Below are 19,677 nucleotides of genomic sequence, written 5' to 3'. Positions count from 1 at the left end.
ATCTCCTGACCTCGTGATCCGCCCGTCTCGGCCTCCCAAAGTGCTGGGATTACAGGCGTGAGCCACCGCGCCCGGCCCCTTTGCTTTTTTTTTTTTTTTTTAAACTCTTAAAGCCGAGCGCCCCCGTCTTGTCAGGAAGTCAGTCAGTCCGGGGCGAGCCCCGCACGCAGCAGGGACTGAACCTCTGGCCACATCTCAGCAGCGGCGTCGTCGGTTGGATTCGGCAGGGGACGTTTACGTTTTAAACACAACACCCGACGCATCTTTAAAAGTCACACGCCACCAGCATTACCCAGCGAAGGCACCACAAGGGGAGGCCCCAAGTGCAATCGCCGTCCCCATTTCCCGTGCGTGAAACGAGCCTCAGCACAGAGCGGCCGGCAGGGGGCGCCTGAGCCCGTCTCCGGAGCACAAAGACCCCCGGCCCCCGCGCGAGCCTGCGCAACCCGGGCGGGCTCCCCCATTCGGCCCAGCGACTCGGGTGAGACACATTCCGGCGAGCGCTCGGCTACTCCCCGCCCGCCGCGCCGCCCTCACAGCCGCGTCCATTCCCTCCTCACTCTAGAGCCAGCTCCCCGTGGACCCCAGAGGCCCGTCCTGGCTGCGACGCCGCCCCACCACCTCCCGGAACAGGGAGGCCAGCAGGCGGCCGAGCCGCAGGGACAGACCCTCAGCCTCATCTCATCCTGGCCCAGGACCTGCAACTCTCAGCCTTCGAAACCACACCAAAGCCAAGCGGCCCCCAGGGCCTGCACTTACGGGACAGCGAGTGGGCCCCTCTGGGCAGGTACTCGAACAGCAGGGAACCGTCATCCCCCAGCACGTCGGCCTTGAGCGACAGCAGGCTGTTCTTACTCATGAGTGCGGCGCGCAGGTTGGCCACCGCGGTGGCCTGGTGCAGGGCGTCGTCCTTCTCCGGGGTGAGGGGAGGGCCCAGATAGCTGGCTTCTCCTCCCAGGAGACCCTCCTCCACCTGTGCATAGAGCTCGGCCCTCTCTCCTCGGCTGTCAGAGCTGCTGGCTTCGGTGACGGACAGGTCCGCATCTGGGGACAGAGGGACACACGTCAGAAGACACATGGGTCGTTCCCAGACTCTCCAAGTGGGACAAGCGACAAATTTACGACGTAAATGTAGCCTGAGCTACAGAGCAGCATCGAGCCCAGCCCACCCTGGGGGCCGGGCACCTGCCCCAGCAATGCAACAGCCTCCGCCGAGCCCGGCCTTTCATGCCCACCCAGGCCCCATGGCGGTGGTGGAGGATGGCTCAACTCAGAACAACGGGAGTTGCCCTCCCTGGATGAGGGGCTGCAGACCTGTTTCCAGGCCCGGTTCCAGGGCTGAGGGCCTGAGAGTCAGAGGCTTCTGGGGCGGCAGTATTTCCATCTCTCAAAGACAAGGAGAGGCTCAAAATGGATCAATGACGTTAGAACTAAATCTATAAAATTCTTAGAAGAAAATCTGCATGATCTCAGATTTGGCAATAGGTTCTTAAATACAAAACCAAAAGCACAAGCAACAAAATAAGTTGGACTCATCAAAATTAAAATGTCTGCGCTTCAGGCCGAGTGCGGCGGCTCACGCCTGTAATCCCAGCACTGTGGGAGGCCGAGGCGGGCAGATCACCTGAGGTCGGGAGTTTGAGACCAACTTGGTGAAACCCCTCTACTAAAAATACAAAAATTAGACAGGCGTGGTGGTGCATGCCTGTAATCCCAGCTACTCAGTAGGTTGAAGCAGGAGAATCGCTTGAACCCAGGAGGCGGAGGTTGCAATGAGCTCAGATCATGCCACTGCACTCCAGCCTGGGCAACAGAACAAGATTCTGTCTCCAAAAAAAAAAAAAAAAATTTGCAACCTATATATCTGATAATAAAAAGATTAATACTGTTAATATAAAAATGGACAAAAAATCTTACTAGACATTTGTCCAAAGACGACGTATAAATGGCCAAGATGCACATGAAGAGATGCTCAACATCACTCATCACTAGGGAAATGCAAAACACAACACGAGTCTACCACACACCACGATTCCACTACACGCCACGATTCCACCACACGCCACGATTCCATCACACACCCACTGGGATGGCTGGAAATAATAAAAGGCCAGACACCGTGGCTCACGCCTGTAGTCCCAATATTTTGGGAGGCTAAGATGGCAAGATCTCTTGAGAACAGGCGTTCAAGACCAGCCCGGGCAACACAGCAGGACAAAAAATTAAATTAAAACAAAATTGGCTGAGTGTGGTGGCTCGTGCCTGTGGTGCCAGCTACTCAGGAGGCTGAGAGGTGGGAGGAACACTCGAGCCTGGGAGGTTGAGACTGTGATGTGCTGTGATCTAGCCACCGTGCTCCAGCTTGGGAGACAGAGTAAGACCCTATCTCAAAAAAAAAAAAAAAAAGGTCAGATAATATTGGCAAGGATGGGAAGAAATTAGAACCCTGGAACCTTGCTGGTAAGAGTGTGACACAGTACCCTTCCTGGGGAGCAGGTCGGCAGGTCCTCACAACGTCACGTACAGGAATCACCACGTGGCCCAGCAGTTCCACGTGTAGGCATGCGGATACCCACGAGAAATGAAGACACAAAAGCCCACAGAAAACCTTGTACAGGACGCACCTAGCACTTTATTCATAACAGGCAAAAGGTGGAACAGTTGACAAGTCCATCGATGAATGAATGGATAAACATAACACGGTCCATTCCCACAGTGGAATATTATGTGGCCATGAAAAGGCTTGAAAAACAGACACAGGCCACTACACAGAGGAGCCTTGAAAACATGCACATCGGACGAAGCCAGACAGAACCACACAGAGGAGCCTTGAAAACTGCTGAGTGAACAAAGCCAGACACAGAAGGCCACACACCATTTCATTTCCATTAAATATCCAGAACAGGCAAATCAAGAGAGACACAAAGTAGATTTATGGCTGCAAAAAGGGGCTGGGGAGGGGTCTCAGGTGAGGGCTAAGTGAGGCAGGGTTTCCCTTTGAGCTGAGGAAAATGTTCTAAATGGATTGTGCTGATCCCTGCACGACACTGTGAATATACCAAAAACCCCTGAACTGCAAACTTTAAACGGGTGAATGGTGCGTGAATCATCTCTCAACAAAGCTTCTACTTAACAACCACAACAACAACAACAGGTGATGACTTGAGTCACGGATTCAACATATTCCTCCGAGCGTCAGCTCCGGCCAGCCAGGGCTTCATGGAGGAGCCTCCCTCCTGCGGGGCTGTATGTAGGGCCTCAAAACTCCCCAGAACATGCTGAGCAATGATGACTTGCAGATATTTTCCCACAGCAAGAGAATGGATTTTCCACCGTGGTCCCTGACAGGAATCGGGATCAGAACCACAGAAACACAGGGGCATGAGGCAGGGGGAACTTGGAGCAGGGGCAGAGGTGACGTCTGCAAACACCCCTGGAACAAACACGTACACGTCGCTCACAGATGCCACTCAGGGTGGTGCTGTGAGGTCCAGCAGCTGAGAGCTGGGCATGGCAGGTGCACAGGGCCCCCACTCAGGCAGCACACGGGGTGAGTCCAGCCTGGCAGGAGCGGGTGGGAGTCTCCGGGGATGGTGACATTCGGACCGTCGAGCTACCTATGACTTCTTCTGGAGGCCTTTAAAGGATATTTTTCCAGACTCTACTCTATTTTTCCAAACTAGACTCCTTTTTATATTTTTTTGCAAATCCCTCAATGATACATCATATGAATTGTGCATTTCTAGAACTAAATGTACAGGTTATATCCAAACTCACGTTAAGGCTTTGTCTTAGCTTGGGTTGCCATGACAGAACACCACAGGCAGGGCGGCTCAACAACGAAAATTAGTTTCCTCACACTCTGGAGACTGGGAAGTCCGAGGGTCAAGGTCCCAGCAGACCTGGTGTCTGGTGAGGCCCCTCCTGACCTGCAGACGGTGGCAGGTGAGCCCTCGGGGCCCCTCCCTGGAGTCTGGGAGCAGAGTGGGTGGTGGGTGCGATATTCTCACGAGCGTGTTCAGGGATCAGGGCCTGGCTGTGACCACCTTATCACTTCCTCCAAGGCCCTCCCCACACGCAGCCACACAGGGGCTGGGGCTCCGACACACGAGTGTGGGGGGTGCACATTCAGCTCATAAGAGGCTTCAAATAAAAATCACCCAATTTTATTTTATTTTATTTTATTTTATTTATTGATTTTGAGACAGAGTTTTGCTCTTGTCGCCCAGGCTGGAGTGCAGTGGCGCGATCTCGGCTCACTGCAACCTCCGCCTCCCAGGTTCACGCCATTCTCCTGCCTCAGCCTCCCCAGTAGCTGGTACTACAGGCGCCCACCACTACACCGGGCTAATTTCTTTTTTTTTTTTTTTTTTTTGAGAGGGAGTCTCGCTCTGTCGCCCAGGCTGGAGTGCAGTGGCCGGATCTCAGCTCACTGCAAGCTCCACCTCCCGTGTTCACGCTATTCTCCTGCCTCAGCCTCCCGAGTAGCTGGGACTACAGGCGCCCGCCAACTCGCCCGGCTAGTTTTTTGTATTTTTTAGTAGAGACGGGGTTTCACCGTGTTACCCAGGATGGTCTCGATCTCCTGACCTCATGATCCACCTGTCTCGGCCTCCCAAAGTGCTGGGATTACAAGCTTGAGCCACCGCGCCCAGCCTCTTTCTGTATTTTTAGTAGAGACGGGGTTTCACCGTGTCAGCCAGGATGGTCTCGACCTCCTGACCTTGTGATGGGCCTGCCTCGGCCTCCCAAAGTGCTGGGATTACAGGCACTCGCCAACACGCCCGGCTAATTTTTTGTATTTTTAACAGAGACGGGGTTTCACTACATTCGTCAGGCTGGTCTCAAACTCCCAACCTCAGGTGATTCGCCCGCCTCAGACTCCCAAAGTGCTGGGATTACAGGCATGAGCCACCGCGCCCGGCCAAAATCACCCAATTTTAAAGCCAAATTTTAAATATAAATTATTGTAACAAATTAAGGTGAAAAGCACATAAAAGAAATCAGGATAAGCGGCCGGGCGCGGTGGCTCACGCCTGTAATCCCAGCACTTTGGGAGGCCGAGGCGGGCGGATCACACAAAGATCCAGGAGATCCGAGACCACAGTGAAACCCGTCTACTAAAAAATACAAAAATTAGCGGTGGCGGTGGTGAGCGCCTGTAGTCCCAGCTACTCAGGGGCTGAGGCAGGAGAATGGCGTGAACCGAGGCAGGCTTGCAGTGAGCGAATCAGCCACCGCACTCCAGCCTGGGCAACAGCCCAGCGAGACTCCGTCTCAAAAAAAAAAAAAAAAAAAAAAAAAAGAAATCAGGATAAGCAGAAAGAACTCTCCCATGCTAAAAGTTGGGTTTTGGCTGGGCGCGGTGTCTCACGCCTGTAATCCCAGCACTTTGGGAGGTTGAGGCAGGTGGATCATGAGGTCAGGAGTTCAAGACCAGCCTGACCAACATGGCAAAACTCCATGTCTACTAAAAAAAAAAAAATTACAAAGATTAGCTGGGTCGATTGGTGGGCACCTGTAATCCCAGCTACTTTCGAGCTGAGGCAGGAGAATTGCTTGAACCCGGGAGGTGGAGTTTGCAGTGAGCCAAGATCATGCCACTGCACTCCAGCCTGGGCGACAGAGCAAGACTCTGCCTCAAAAAAAAAAGAAAGAAAGAAAGAAAAAAGGAGCCAAAGGCCAAGAGAAAATATTTGCAAAGCACATACTTGATGAAGGACTTGGAACAAGAACACCTAGGAACTCCCACCACTGGGTAATAAAAGACGGGCAGAAGATCTGAACAGACACTTCCCCAAAGCAGGGACCCAGATGCAGAGCAGGCGCCCGATGCTCATGACCCTTGATGAGCCACGACACTGCTTTCGGCCGAGCCTCCCTGACGCCATGAGGACAGCCCAATCGAAACATGGCAGAAAGACCCGGACAGACACTTTACGAAAAAAGATCTATGAATGGCATCATCAGCCATCAAAGAAATGCAAATTAAAGACCACAGAGAGGCCGGCCGCGGTGGCTCAAGCCTGTAATCCCAGCACTTTGGGAGGCCGAGACGGGCGGATCACGAGGTCAGAAGGTCGAGACCACCATCCTGGCTAACACGGTGAAACCCGTCTCTACTAAAAATACAAAACTAGTGGTGAGGTGGCCTGTGGTCCCAGCTACTCCGGGAGGCTGAGGCAGGAGAATGGCGTGAACCCGGGCTGAGCTGGCAGTGAGCTGAGATCCGGCCACTGCACTCCAGCCTGGGCGGCAGGCGAGACTCCGTCTCAAAAAAAACCCAGAGAAGCTGGGCGTGGTGGCTCACGTCTGTCATCCTAGCACTTCAGGAGGCCGAGGTGGGCGGATCACCTGAGATCAGGAGTTCGAGACCAGCCCAGCCAACATGGTAAAACCCCGTCTCTACTAAAAATACAAAAAAATCAGCCAGGTGTGGTTCTGGGTGACTGTAATCCCAGGTACTCGGGAGGCTGAGGCAGGAGAATCGCTTGAACCCGGAAGGTGGAGGCTGCAGTGAGCTGTCGTCGTACCATTGCACTCCAGCCTGGGCAACAAGAGTGAGAGACTCCATCTCAAAACAAACAAACAAAAAACCATGAAGAGTCGTCTCAGAATTGAACCAAATTGAACCATAATGGTTAACGCTGTTTGTGTTTGTTTTTGTTTTTGTTTTTACAGACAGTCTCACCACAGTGAAAAAGGTAAAGACAGGGTTTCACCATGTTGGTCAGGCTGGTCTCGAACTCCTGACCTCAGGTGATCCAGCTGCCACAATGAAAAAGGTAAGAAGTGCAGACAGATGCAGCAGCATGGGTAGGCCCAAATACACTGATGCAAGAAAGGAGCCTCACCCAAAAGCCAGCTGGAGGCCTGACAGAGGCCCTGGGAGAATATGCTGCACCTTGGAGGGTTTGGGTACATGCATTTATCAAAACTTCTCGGGCTGGAGACGGTGGTTCACGCCTGTAATCCCCAGCACTGTGGGAGGCCAAGGCGGCTGGGTCACTTGAGTCCAGGAGTTCAAGACCAACCTGGGCAACACAGTGAAACCCCATCTCTACAAAAAATACAAAAATTAGCCAGGCGTGGTGCTGTGCACCTGTAGTCACAGCTACTCAGGAGGCTGAGGTAGAAGGATCACTTGAGCCAAGGAGGTTGAGGCTGCCGTGAGCTGAGATCGCACCACTGCACTCCAGCCTGGGTATCACCCTGTCTCAAATTTAAAAACCACAACTTCTCAAAAAGTACATTTGAAGTTAGGCTCTGTGGTACCGACCTACACTCCCAGCTGCTCGGGAAACTGAGGCGGGAGGATCATCACAGCCCAGGAATGCGAGTCCCTGTCTCTAAAAAAAAAAAAAGAAAACGAAAAGATGCACTTGCGATTGGCACCCGTCAGAGTGTAGAGAATTTAACTGAGAAATGGAAAGGTGTGGAGCGCTGACGTGTTTTGGGATGAAGTATCCTGACGCCTCGGCCTGCAATGAAATGCACTGAAAAATAAGAAGAGTTTTTAGTGATTAGATGGACAAATATATAACAAAGCAAACACAGGGAAATGTTAACTGGGGGATCTAGGCAGCAGGCATCTTCACCATTTCATTTTTTCAACTTTTCTCTGAGCGTGAATATTTTCCCAATACAGTGTTACGAGTAAAAACAAGAAACTATCCAAACTGTACACCTGAAATCTGTGTAGTTTAGTGTATGTAATATATCACACCTCAAAAAAATAGAAAAAAGGGCCCGGCCTGGTGGTTCACGCCTGTAATCCCAGCACTTTGGGAGGCCAAGGCGGGTGGACCACCTGAGGTCAGGAGTTAGAAACCAGTCTGAATAACATGGTGAAACACTGTCTCTACTAAAAGTATGAAAAATTAGCCAGGCGTGGTAGCAGGCGCCTGTAGTCCCAGCTACTTGGGAGGCTGAGGCAGGAGAATGGCGTGAACCCGGGAGGCGGAGCTTGCAGTGAGCCGAGATCACGCCACTGCACTCCAGCCTGGGCGACAGAGCGAGACACTCAAAAACAAAAAACAAAAAAAAACAGAAAAGAGGCGATTTTCATCAAAATCCCCAGCTACCGTATGCAAACCCCCAGTGGTGAGCCCATGAGGCCCCAGCAGAGACGCCCAGGCTGCAACCCCCGAGCTGTGGCTTTACCACCTTGTGGCAGAAGGGACTCTGCAGACCTGATTCAGTTCAGGATCTCACGACGATGAGTCCTGGATGAGCCATGTGGGCCCTCAACAGACCCGCCAGGGTCCCTGTCAGAAGAGAAGGAGGCAGGGGGGTGACAGAAGTGAGGATGGGAAGGGGCAGGAATGATGTGGGGCCATGAGCCAAGGATGCTGTGGCTTCCAGAAGCTGGAAGAGGCCTACAGACTCCCCTGAGCTCCAGGGGATCCAGCCCTGCCAGCTGCTTTGGACTTCAGAAAACCGTGAGACAAAACCTGCATTGCTCTGACACTAAGTCTGGTAATTTATTACAAGAGCCAGCGCACCTCGTAACCTAAAAACGCCCCCAGGTGCTTGCCAAAAGCACACACACCCATGAGCTAAAAAGACACCTGCAGGAGAGCCTCAGCCCTGAGCCCGACACCCAAACACCCACATCTGGACGATAAGGGGACAGGCTGCAGCCACGCCCCACGCCCCACGCGCCACGCCCATGGGGAGGAGCAGCGTTGCTGCCGGCCTCAGCTGTGAGTCCCTCCCCACCAGGACAAGGAGCAAAGGCAGAGACGCAAGGACACCCTGCCGGAGTGGCTGCGTTAAAAGTTCAGTGTGAGCCAGGCAGTGGCTCACACCTGGGATCCCAGCACCATGGGAGGCCCAGGCCAGGAGTTTGAGACTGGCCTGGGAAACACAGTGAGATCTACATCTCTACAAAAAACATTTTTAAAAATCAGCCAGGCATGGTGGCGCACGCCCACAGTCCCAGCTACTCATGAGGCTGAGGTGGGAGGACCACCTGAGCCCAGGAGGTCAAGGCTGCCGTGAGCCGAGATCGTACCACTGCACTCCAGCCTGAGCAAGAGAGTGAGACCCTGTCTTTAAAAAACCAAAAAAACACGGCCGGGTGCAGTGGCTCATGCCTGTAATCCCAGCACTTTGGGAAGCTGGGGTTCACAAGTTCACAAGATTGAGACCAGCCTGGCCAACGTGGCGAAACCTTGTCTCTACTAAAAATACAAAATATTAGCCGGGCATGGTGGTGAGTGCCTGTAATCCCAGCTACTCGGGAGGCTGAGGTGGGAGAATCGCTTGAACCTGGGAGGCAGAGGTTGCAGTGAGCCAATATGGCGCCGCTGCACTTGAGCCTGGCAACAGAGCGAGACTCCGTCTCAAAACAAAAACAAAAAATACTCTGTCCAGTGCCGAGAGCAGAAATTTTTAAAAAATAAAACGAAAACAAAAAACAGCCATGGTGCTGTGAAGGGTGTTATTGTCTCTGTCCTAGTCACCAGCTGCTCCCCTAACAGACTGTAATGTGGTCAGAGCTGATTGCAGGTAATTCTGCTCATACCTGAAAGCAAAAACATCTAGAGAAGGTGCAGCTGAGTTCTCAAGCTTCCCAGGACAGGACTGAACAGGGGAGTGGATGAAAACAAGCCAAGCCCAGCATCTCCCGAGCGGCTGTGGGATCGGGGTGTGGAGCAGGACCAAGCCCAGCATCTCCCGAGCGAGCGGCTGTGGGATCTGTGGGATCATAGCGTGGAGCCAGATCAAGCCCAGCACCTCCCGAGCTGCTGTGGGATCTGTGGGATCGGGGTGTGGACACGGACACCCTTCCCACCCCACCCGAACGGCCGTGGGATCTGTAGGATCGGGGTCCTTCCCACCCCACTACTGACCAAAGCACATGACGCCATCTTTTGGTTGAAACCCTTCCATCCAAAAAATAAAAAGACCATCTCAAGTGCAGGAAATTTGCTTCAACAGAACCATCAGATCTGCCGTGCTACTGAAACGGACTGTGAAAGGTGTTCTGGAGGCCGGGTGGGGGCACCGCACGTTCTGCCGGGCGCCAGGAGGGCCGAGATGCCACATACACTCAGGATGGGAGTCCCCGCATGGATGTAACCTCAGAGGTAACTCCCTGCCATCCTGTGATCGGGACGGCTGAGACAGTGGGGGGTCCTCCTCCCCAACCTTCGTGGACAGAAGGGGGGAACACAGAAGGGGACAGAGCCGTGGCCCCCTCTGCTCAGCAGTTCTTGCTTTTTCCCCAGCAAGGAGCCCTGGGGGCTGCGACGAGCTGCTGTCAGCACAAGGAAGAGAAACTTGCCTCACCGGAGGCAGGCCGGCCTGGTCCAAGACACAGCTCGAAGATCCCTACCCTGAGAGCTAGGACCCTCAGTCCCCTCCCGGAGCAGACAGGAGGCTTGCAGGCAGCACTGCCTACCCGGGAGGCCATCGTCCCCCATCTGGAGCTCCTGCAGTTCTAATGTACGCTTAAAAATCCCAACATGTCAAGCTCCCGCCTCACCAGGGTTCAAGTTCACGCTTACTTTACAAAACACACAGATTTTACTGTGGCAGCACCACTTAGGCATGTGTGGGGCCATTTAGTTGGGGCACCTGGGCTGTTCCTTTACCATCTTCTCATGCAGTAGCTACACATCCACTTTGTCAAGGCCTCACCAGTCACCTCTCAGGTCCTTACTGCGCTCCCTCAGCAGATGAGAAGGAGACGCCAGGGCCTGGGGAGGCATGGGCCTGCCTGCACACATGAATCTGCACATTTTAATGCTATTTCCCACAAGCTCTCATAGAAGTGAACTGCTGTAACTGAGAAATAAATTTCAAGGCATACTGTTTCTTGGAAGCTGTTAAGTTAGAATGCATTTGTCCTCCCTGCCTAGAAAATCACTCTTAAAAACAAACAGGCCCCAGGGTCACCAGGAGCCAGGATGATGCACAGAGGGGTTGGGGCATCGACATCGAATGATCCATGGTGACCACTTGACGTATGTTCTTAGAAAAGGGACTTTGTGGCCAGGCGCAGTGACTCACGCCTATAATCCCAGCACTTTGGGAGGCCGAGGCAGGTGGATCACAAGGGTCAAGAGATCGAGACCATCCCGGCCAACATGGTAAAACCCCGTCTCTACTAAAAATACAAAAAGTAGCTGGGCATGGTGGCGAACGCCTGTAGTCCCAGCTACTCAGGAGACTGAGGCAGGAGAATGGTGTGAACCCGGGAGGCGGAGGTTGCAGTGAGCTGAGATTGCACCACTGCACTCCAGCCTGGTAACAGAGCGAGACTCAAAAAAAAAAAGAAAGAAAGAAAGAAAGAAAAGGGACTTTGTGGCCAGGCACGGTGGCTCACGCCTGTAATCCCAACACTTTGGGAGGCTGAGGCAGGCGGAGCGCCTGAGGTCAGGAGTTCAAGACAAGTCTGGCCAACATGGTGAAACCCCGTCTCTACTAAAAATACAAAAATTAGCTGGGCGTGGTCGTGGGAGCCTGTAATCCCAGCTACTTGGAGGCTGAGGCAGGAGAATCGCTTGAACCCGGGAGGCGGAGGCTGCAGTGAGTCGAGATTGCACCACCACACTCCAGCCTGGGTGACAGTGAAGCTGTGTCTCAAAAATAAAAAAATTTTTAAAAAAGGGCATTTGCTTCTATAAATGGGATGAGAATTAAACATCCTCTTCTCTAAGATAGAATAAATCTTTAATGGAAACCAACTGACCTCCACGGGATCATGATCTACCTCCAAACCCCAAGCTTCCAAATCCCAGCCTGAGGGCTCGCGCGGAGGACGCAGCTCAGGGAGTCACTGGCCGCCACGGCGTGGGCAGAAACATCCTCCATCCTCGCACAGCTCACAGCCTTGTGTCCTCATCTTAGCAACTCGGAATAATCGAATGGAAGAGTTTCACAGTTGCCTTGGAAACCCAAGGGATTTAAGACTCTAACAAAAGTACACAGCCAAAATCACTTGTTGGATTCTAAAAACACCTTCTGCTCGACAACTGCATTTAAAGCATTCAGCCCACAGGCTTAAGGAGTGCACTATTTCTCAGCGCCTGGATCGACTCTTATAACATAAAGGCCTCCAGCACGGGCACCTGCCAGCGACTTAAGCACACGCACAGCGAGGTGGCCTGGGACCAGTGGGAGGGGCCTCACTGTGCTGACGACGGACCCTGCAGCGCATCTGTAAACATCAGAATACGCCCCCCAAAGCCGGGTCTCTTGCCAGGGACCACTGCCTCCCCGGTTTTAGTTGGAGTTAGTGGAAGATTATAAACAGTCACGAGCAGATGGAAAGGCCACTGGCCCTGGCCTGCTGCCTGTACACGCTCCACATGTACGCAGCACAGAGAGAAATGACTTTCCCAAATGGTGATGTCTGGAGACATTTTCGGTTGTACCAACGGGGAACCCAAAGGCAGGTGCTCCTGGCATCTGTGGGTGGAGGCCAGGGCTGCTGCTAACATCCTGCAGTACCCAGGACAGCCTCACGATGGAGCACAACTCAGCCTCGGGCTGAGTTAAACCAACTGCTGTGTTTTTTGTTTGTTTGGGTTGTTTTTTTTTTTTTCTTTTTTTTTGGAGACAGGGTCTCACTCTGTTACCTAGGCTGGAGTGCAGTGGTGCGATCTCGGCTCACTGCAATCTCTGACTCCCTGGTTCAGGCGATTCTCCTGCCTCAGCTTCCTGAGCAGTAGGGACTACAGGCATCCGCCACCACGCCCAGCTAATTTTTGTATATTTAGTAGAGATGAGCTTTCACCATGTTAACCAGGATGGTCTCGATCTCCTGACCTTGTGATCCACCACCTCGGCCTCCCAAAGTGCTGGGATTACAGGCTTGAGCCACCGCGCCTGGCCTCAGATAACTTTTGTATTAGAGATGGGATTTCACCACTCTGCCCAGGATAGTCCCAAACTCCCAGCCTCAAGGGATCCGCCTGCCTCGGCCTCCCAAAGTGCCTCCAAAAGGGATTTCGGGCCTGAGCTACTGCACATGGCCACCAACTTTCACTGAACATCCTGGGTTCTCATAGCTCAGTGCAGGACACACAGCAACAACTGAGATGAGAATGAATAAAAGCTACATTGTGTCAAAGCAGAACAGCATTTACTCGCAGGTGGGGTAGAGGCATAGAGGCAAGAGAAAGGTACGCTATGACGGATACAGTTTCCCTCTGGGATGATGGAAAAGTCATGATGCACAATTTCATGCGCCACAGAGAGGCATTTCGGTCAGGGACAGACCACAGATAACCACCATGGTCCCGTAGATTAGAAGGCAGCCAGGAAATTCCTGTCACCTGGTGACGTCATAGCCGTCGCAATGTCCTAGCGCAACGTAGAAAACTCGGTTTAGGGTACGACACGCCAGGTGTTTATAAAGTCTGCAGCAGTGCACAGTCCTGTTCTCAGCCTTCATGTTCACTCACCACTCGCTCACCCAGGGCAACTTGCAGTCCAGCAAGCTCCGTGCATGGCAGGTGCCCTACCCAGGCACGCCGTTATCTTTTATACCCTATTTTTACAGCACCCTTTCTATGTTTAGACACACAAACACTTCCCATGGTGTCACAACTGCCTGCAGTGCTCAGCACGGTAACTAACACTCTGGCAGGTTGGTGCTGGGTCTGTAACTGGCTGCACTTTCTAGTTCTGTGACGGGCGCCCCATGGCGCTCCCAGAGCAACAGAATCGCCTAACGATGCATTTCTTGGAACCTATCCCTGTCATCAAGCAACGCATGACTTCACTTAATGCCAGTGAAATGTACATTTGAAAATGGTTAAAATGGTAAGGTTTACACTGTGTATATTCTACCACAATGATAAAAGTTAACGTATGTCGAGCTGCCTTCACTACCAGCTCTTGGCGATCTCTCAGTGACAGAGAGGAACCAGGGTCAGGAGAAGGGGCCACATTCACCCTGCCCAGGAAGCCCTCCAGCCAGGGGAGCAGGCAGCGTCTCCCACCGCGCCACCCACACTCTCAGCATCTGAGACATTTTTCAGGGCCTCCCACCCTGCGGCTTGCTGTCTTTCGTCCTTTGTCCACTCACGCCCTCCCACGTTCATTTCTCGGCTTCATCCTGGAGGAGCCTCTCCACGGGCAGCACCTGCTAGGATGCCTCCATTCCTCCTGTTTTTAAATTAAGAGACAGGGTCTGGGCCGGGCGCGGTGGCTCACACCTGTAATCCCAGCACTTTGGGAGGCCAAGGCGGGCAGATCACGAGGTCAGGAGATCGAGACCATCCTAGCTAACACAGTGAAACCCAATCTCTGCTAAAAATACAAAAAATTAGCCGGGAGTGGTGGCGGGCGCCTGTAGTCCCAGCTACTCAGGAGGGTGAGACAGGAGAATGGCGTGAACCCGGGAGGCAGAGCTTGCAGTGAGCCGAGATCGCACCACTGCACTCCAGCGTGGGCGATGAGCAAGACCCCATCTCAAAAAAAAAAAAAAGAGACAAGGTCTGGCTCTGTCGCCCAGGCTGGAGGGTAGCGGCATGATCACGGCTCACTGCAGCCTGGACCTCCTGGGCTCAAGCCATCCTCCTGCCCCAGCCTTTGGAGTAGCCGAACTACAGGCACAACACCACACCCAACTCCAAACACCTTTCCTTGACTTGGGCCACAGCCTGGGGAAAAGAGCAGAGGCTAAATCCCCACAATTATTATTAATATTACATGCCCAGCACCAGGAATAGTGGCCAGTATTCAGCAAACATTTAATATATTATTTACAAATCTGGAAGACACATAAGGGACAGCCATTCAGGTGGTGACATCCAGCTCCAACAAAGCTAAGCTCAGAGCCCCTTTGCAGTAGGTAATAGGCAGGACCCAAGGGGAGACCCTGTATCATGCAGTGTAAGAAAAAAACATCAGCCAGGCACGGTGGCTCATGCCTGTAATCCCAGCACTTTGGGAGGCCATGGAGGGGGCGGATCACCTGAGGTCAGGAGTTCGAGATCAGCCTGACCAATATGGTGAAAACCCGTCTCTACTGAAAATACAAAAATTAGCCTAGCCAGGCGTGATGGCACATGCCTGTAATCCCACCTACTCAGAGGCTGTGGCAGGAGAATCACCTGAATCTAGGAGACAGAGGTTGCAGGGAGCTGAGATCACACCACTGCACTCCAGCCTGGGCAACAGGGTGAGACTGTCTCCAAAAAAAAAAAAAGAAAAGAGAAAAGAAAAGAAAACCAAGGAAATAAACCCAGTCTGTTGGCTTAAACAGGCAGAACCCACAAGTGTTAGCAAATACAAAATCCACTTGCCGGGAAAGGCTGTTTCGTGGCTGTAACATCTCAGGTCCCCAGGTCAAGGACAAAGCTAAGGCACGAAGGACAAAGTACATTCATATAGTGTTTCCATTCAACATTCACTACACCAACAGTGACCAAAGGCAGAAGTCTCGGGATGAAAAGCCTGGAGCTGAAGGCCACCCCTGGCAAGCGGCCAGTTGAATTACCCCAGTTAGGGCTCACGGAAGGGTCCCACAGGCCAGGGGAAGCAGACCCTGCAGGCCACACCCTCACCAGGGCTGAGGGGTCCCCTCCTGGTATCACCCACCCCCCGGCTCACATCCCTTTGGCTTCGGAGGAGCCCAGCCCAGGCAGCCCCTGTGTGTGGGTGACACCAGGGCCACGCTGATGAGGACAGATACACAGGGTCTCCGAGGACCCTGGCGATGTCCTGGCCTTTGAGATGCATTGGCTGCATTCCCTGTGGTCACAACAATTTCCTGTAAAAGGAAGTGACCCTAGGAAGCCACCAATGTGAGCCTGGACATGTGTCACTGCATCGCCACAGCGCACAGCCGTGAGGCCTGGACACACGGGGACAGCTGAGCCCCTGTAACAAGCGAAAGGCTTACTTGAGTCTCGGCTGCTGAACGGCCACCCCGACGTCGGCAGGAAGGACGGCACCGGGGAGCCGGCCCGGCTGTCATCTTCCACCTGCTGTGTGATGTGCCGGACGGTCTCTTTGTTTTTCCGATTCTTCCTTCGGCCCGTGGGCTGCCAGGCATCGCCAGCACTCTGCTCCGAGAAGGAGTTCTGCACTGCCCCATCCTTGGCAGAAGGCAGCTCACTCCCTCCGTACTGAGACGGTGAAACCTGTTCTTCCTTGATGCGCAGAGGCCCATAGCCCACGTCTCCGGGCCACAGAGACTGCGAAGAAACGTCATCGGGGCCGTCGGCCTTGGGCTCCTGATCCTCTTTGCCGTAGCTGCTCCCTCCGTCGTGACAGCTGGCGATGGCCGAGTCTCCGGAAGAATTGGCAGGACTCGTTCGCCGTGCCAGCCATGGGGAGATGCTCCTCCCGGCCATCACGGCCGAGATGAGAGCTTCCGTGCTGCTGCTGGACGAGGCACCGATCTCAAACTCCGCAAGCTCGTCTGAGGCGTCTGACTTGATGCTGATGTCCAGTGCAGCCTTGATGAAGTCGTGGCACGCTTGCACGATGTCCGTCATCTGCAGGAAGCTGGCGGCTGACATCACCTCGATGACATTCCTGCTGGTGAGCGCCAGGTGTGCGGAGTACATGAAGTCGATGATGGCCTTGAAGCCCTGGGCCGTGACGATGTCCAGGTGCGTGACCGTGGCCTGCTCCGACGTCTTCTGCACCTGGCAGTAGAGTGTCTTGAAGTAACGGCTGCTGCCCAGCAGGACGTTCTTGTGTGCCTTGAAGACCTTGCCCTCCACAACCACACAGACGTCGCACAGGACACCGTGCTGCCTCTGCTCGTTGAGCTCCCGCAGCAGGTGCCGGTAGTGGGACGCGATTTCCATATCTTCCTTTCGGTTGTTCATTTGGAAGCCCTGGTGTCGCCTCTTTTACAGACTCTGTGGAGGTAAGAACAAGAGTTACCCAAGCTCAGCACAGGCAGAGGCCATGAGAGGCAGCCCGGGAGACGCCGGGCGGGGGGCGGGAGGAGGGCCATGCGGCACAGAGCATGGCCAGTGGGAGAAGGACCCACCGGAGAGCCCACCCACAGGTGTGCAGCAGGGGGCCTGTGTCTCTGCCTGAAACAGGGCAGCAAACGCCGGAGGGCACCAGTGCGTCCAGGGTAGGACGTCTGCCATGCGTTTCCGTGCTGGAGGCTAATGGGATTCTGAACAGAATCCCACACACAGCAACTCACATATCCCAGAAATGATGAAAACACCCAGCCATGGCTGAAGCAACTCTTACCCAAACTAAGAAGCTGGTTAAATGGCCCACACTGTGGCCATCCCTCACGCTTGAAGAAACATTCTTAAGAAAAAAGAATAAAACTTCCTACACAAAAACCCCACAGAATAAGGATTTAAAGCATTCATAGCCTTAGTCCTGAAAGTTTCCAAAACTCTGAGCTCAAACCAGCTCACATATTCCGGAAGAGGGAGGCTTCCTGGCTTAGGGCTGGGTCGCTGCCCAGCACCGGGACAGGGCTAGAGGGAGCTCAGGCCTTGAGGATGCCAGCACCCCGGACGTCTGAGACATGACTACGGTCTCTGGGCACCCCTCATCAGAAGACAGCCCTGCCTCACAGAGTTACGGGAGACGCGGAATCGTTTCTGAATCGGGTGCACCCTGCCCCACAGTCTCTCCTGTCTCTCCTTAGACTCAGGGATGTGAGTCCTCAGCCTCTTCTCGTCTGCTGGGGCCACTCTAACAAGGGGCCCTCGCCTAGGAGGTTTAAACAACAGAAACTTATTCTCAGGTCCAGAATCAGGATGTCAGCCGAGCTGGGGGTGCCTGTTCCAGCCCCTCCCCGAGCCAGCATTCTGAGGACGCATCGCACAAGCTCTGCCTCCATCTCAACACGGCTTCTCCTGGGGTGCATGTCTGTGTCCAAATGTCGCCCTTTCACAAGGACGCTGCTTGTCCGGGAGTAGGGTCCAGCCCCATGGCCTCGTCTTAATTAATCACATCCACAGTGACCCTGTTTCCAATAAGGTCACATTATGAGGTCCTAGGGGGCTAGAACTTACAGACGAATCATAAGGAGACACGCTCACCCCACAGCCCTGCCTGGGAAGGAAACAGTGGTTGGGTCTCTCCTGTTACAAACTCCATTTTCCAGCTGATGAGTCAAGCAGGACTCACCTGAAACGCTAAATGTGTTTAATAGGAGAAAACTAAGCAAACGCTGGAATATTCCATGTCCTTTCTGCAAGGAGCCCCCACACGCAGCCCTCATGGGGGACCGGGCCGGAGCCGGAGGATCGGCAGTTTTGTATCACGCGCTCCTATGCTCCGACTTGTTACAACCTTCCCTTGGTCATGACAGAATCTTTTCATTTTCTTTTTATTATTATTATTTATTTTGAGATGGAGTCTCACTCTGTTGCCCAGGCTGGAGTGCAGTGGCACGATCTTGGCTCACTGCAACCTCAACCTCCCAGGTTCACGTGATTCTCCCACCTCAGTCTCCCAAGTAGCTGGGACTACAGGCGCCACCACCATGCCCGACTGATTTTTTGTATTTCTTAGTAGAGGCGGGGTTTCACCCTGTTAGCCAGGATGGTCTCGATCTCCTGACCTCATGATCCACCCACCTTGGCCCCCCAAAGTGCTGGGATTACAGGCTTGAGCCACTGCGCCTGGCCAACAGAGTATTTTCAAACATCATCAGAAATAATCCTTAAAATACCTTTTTTGTTTTGTTTTGAGACAGAGTCTCGCTCTGTCACCCAGGCTGGAGTACAGTGGTTTTATCTCGGCTCACAGCAACCTCTGCCTCCCGGACTCAAGCGGTTCTCCTCCCTCAGTCTCCCGAATAGCTGGGATTACAGGCACCTGCCACCACGCCTGGCTGATTTTTTTGTAATTTTAGGAGAGAGGGGGTTTCACCATTTTGGCCAGGCTGGTCTCAAACTCCTGACCTCAGATGATCCACCCGCCTCAGCCTCTCACAGTGCTGGGATTACAGGTGTGAGCCACTGTGCCCAGCCTAAAATGTCCTGAGGAAAGTAATTATTCTCCCATTTCACAGGCTGGGAAGATGAGGTAGAAAGCTCTGCCTTCAGGGTCCTGGGCCATCCCCTCCTTGGATGGTGCAGGGTCCCCAGGCCCCCACAGCCGGTGTTGCCTGCTGGGAGATGCGCTGCAGAAGACCAGGCCCAGCCTCCCCTTCGCTTCCTCCCCACTGGGCACGAGGGCTGTTACGGCAGTGACCGCTGACCATTACAGGCAGGGTCTCCAGCCCCCGTGACACCAAGACCAGGCCCCCGCCTGACTCCAGCTGCCTCAACACCGGCAGAGAACAAAGGGCCCATCCTGCCCCACACTGGCCCCGGGCTTGAGGGCCGGAGGCAAACGCGTGTGGGTGCAAGCAGCAGAACAAGGGGCAGACAAAACGTTCGGAGAAGGCTGTGGGGAGGAGGTCATGTGCTGAGGCCGCCAGGTGGTTCTCGACCGGAGGGCATGTCGGAGCCCCAGGAGGGCGGGGCAGGCCCAGGGGTTTGGGGAGAGCAGGGCAGCAGGTGCCCCACCAGGCGCAGCTTCACCCGGATTAACTAGGCATCGGGCAAGTGACCAAAACACACTTCAAACCCAGGAAAACAACCATTCAGTCCCGAAGCTGGGGGGTCCACAAGTGACACCTGGCTCTGGGCCACGTGATGGGAACCATCAAAAGCTCCAGGCACCCTGTATTCAGGCTAGGAAGCTGAACGATCATATTTAATTTCCTACATAAAT

At 53.7% G+C, this 19,677-nt stretch overlaps 1 protein-coding gene across 1 annotated transcript; it reads right to left on the bottom strand.

The window, feature by feature from the left end:
• Nucleotides 1-84: 84 nt before the first annotated feature.
• On the bottom strand, nt 85-18,294 carry LOC116270841 (zinc finger and BTB domain-containing protein 46). The gene is made up of 2 exons (XM_031656943.1): nt 15,866-18,294; nt 85-1,044 (listed from the first exon to the last, which is right to left on the bottom strand). The coding sequence occupies exons 1-2, from the start codon at nt 16,800-16,802 to the stop codon at nt 677-679; spliced, it is 1,305 nt and encodes a 434-aa protein (XP_031512803.1). The 5' UTR covers nt 16,803-18,294; the 3' UTR covers nt 85-676.
• Nucleotides 18,295-19,677: the final 1,383 nt, after the last annotated feature.

Source organism: Papio anubis, chromosome 16 (assembly GCF_008728515.1).
Source record: "Papio anubis isolate 15944 chromosome 16, Panubis1.0, whole genome shotgun sequence".
In the NCBI taxonomy this organism is placed as follows: domain Eukaryota; kingdom Metazoa; phylum Chordata; class Mammalia; order Primates; family Cercopithecidae; genus Papio; species Papio anubis.
This window is presented reverse-complemented; position numbering and strand designations above follow the sequence as displayed.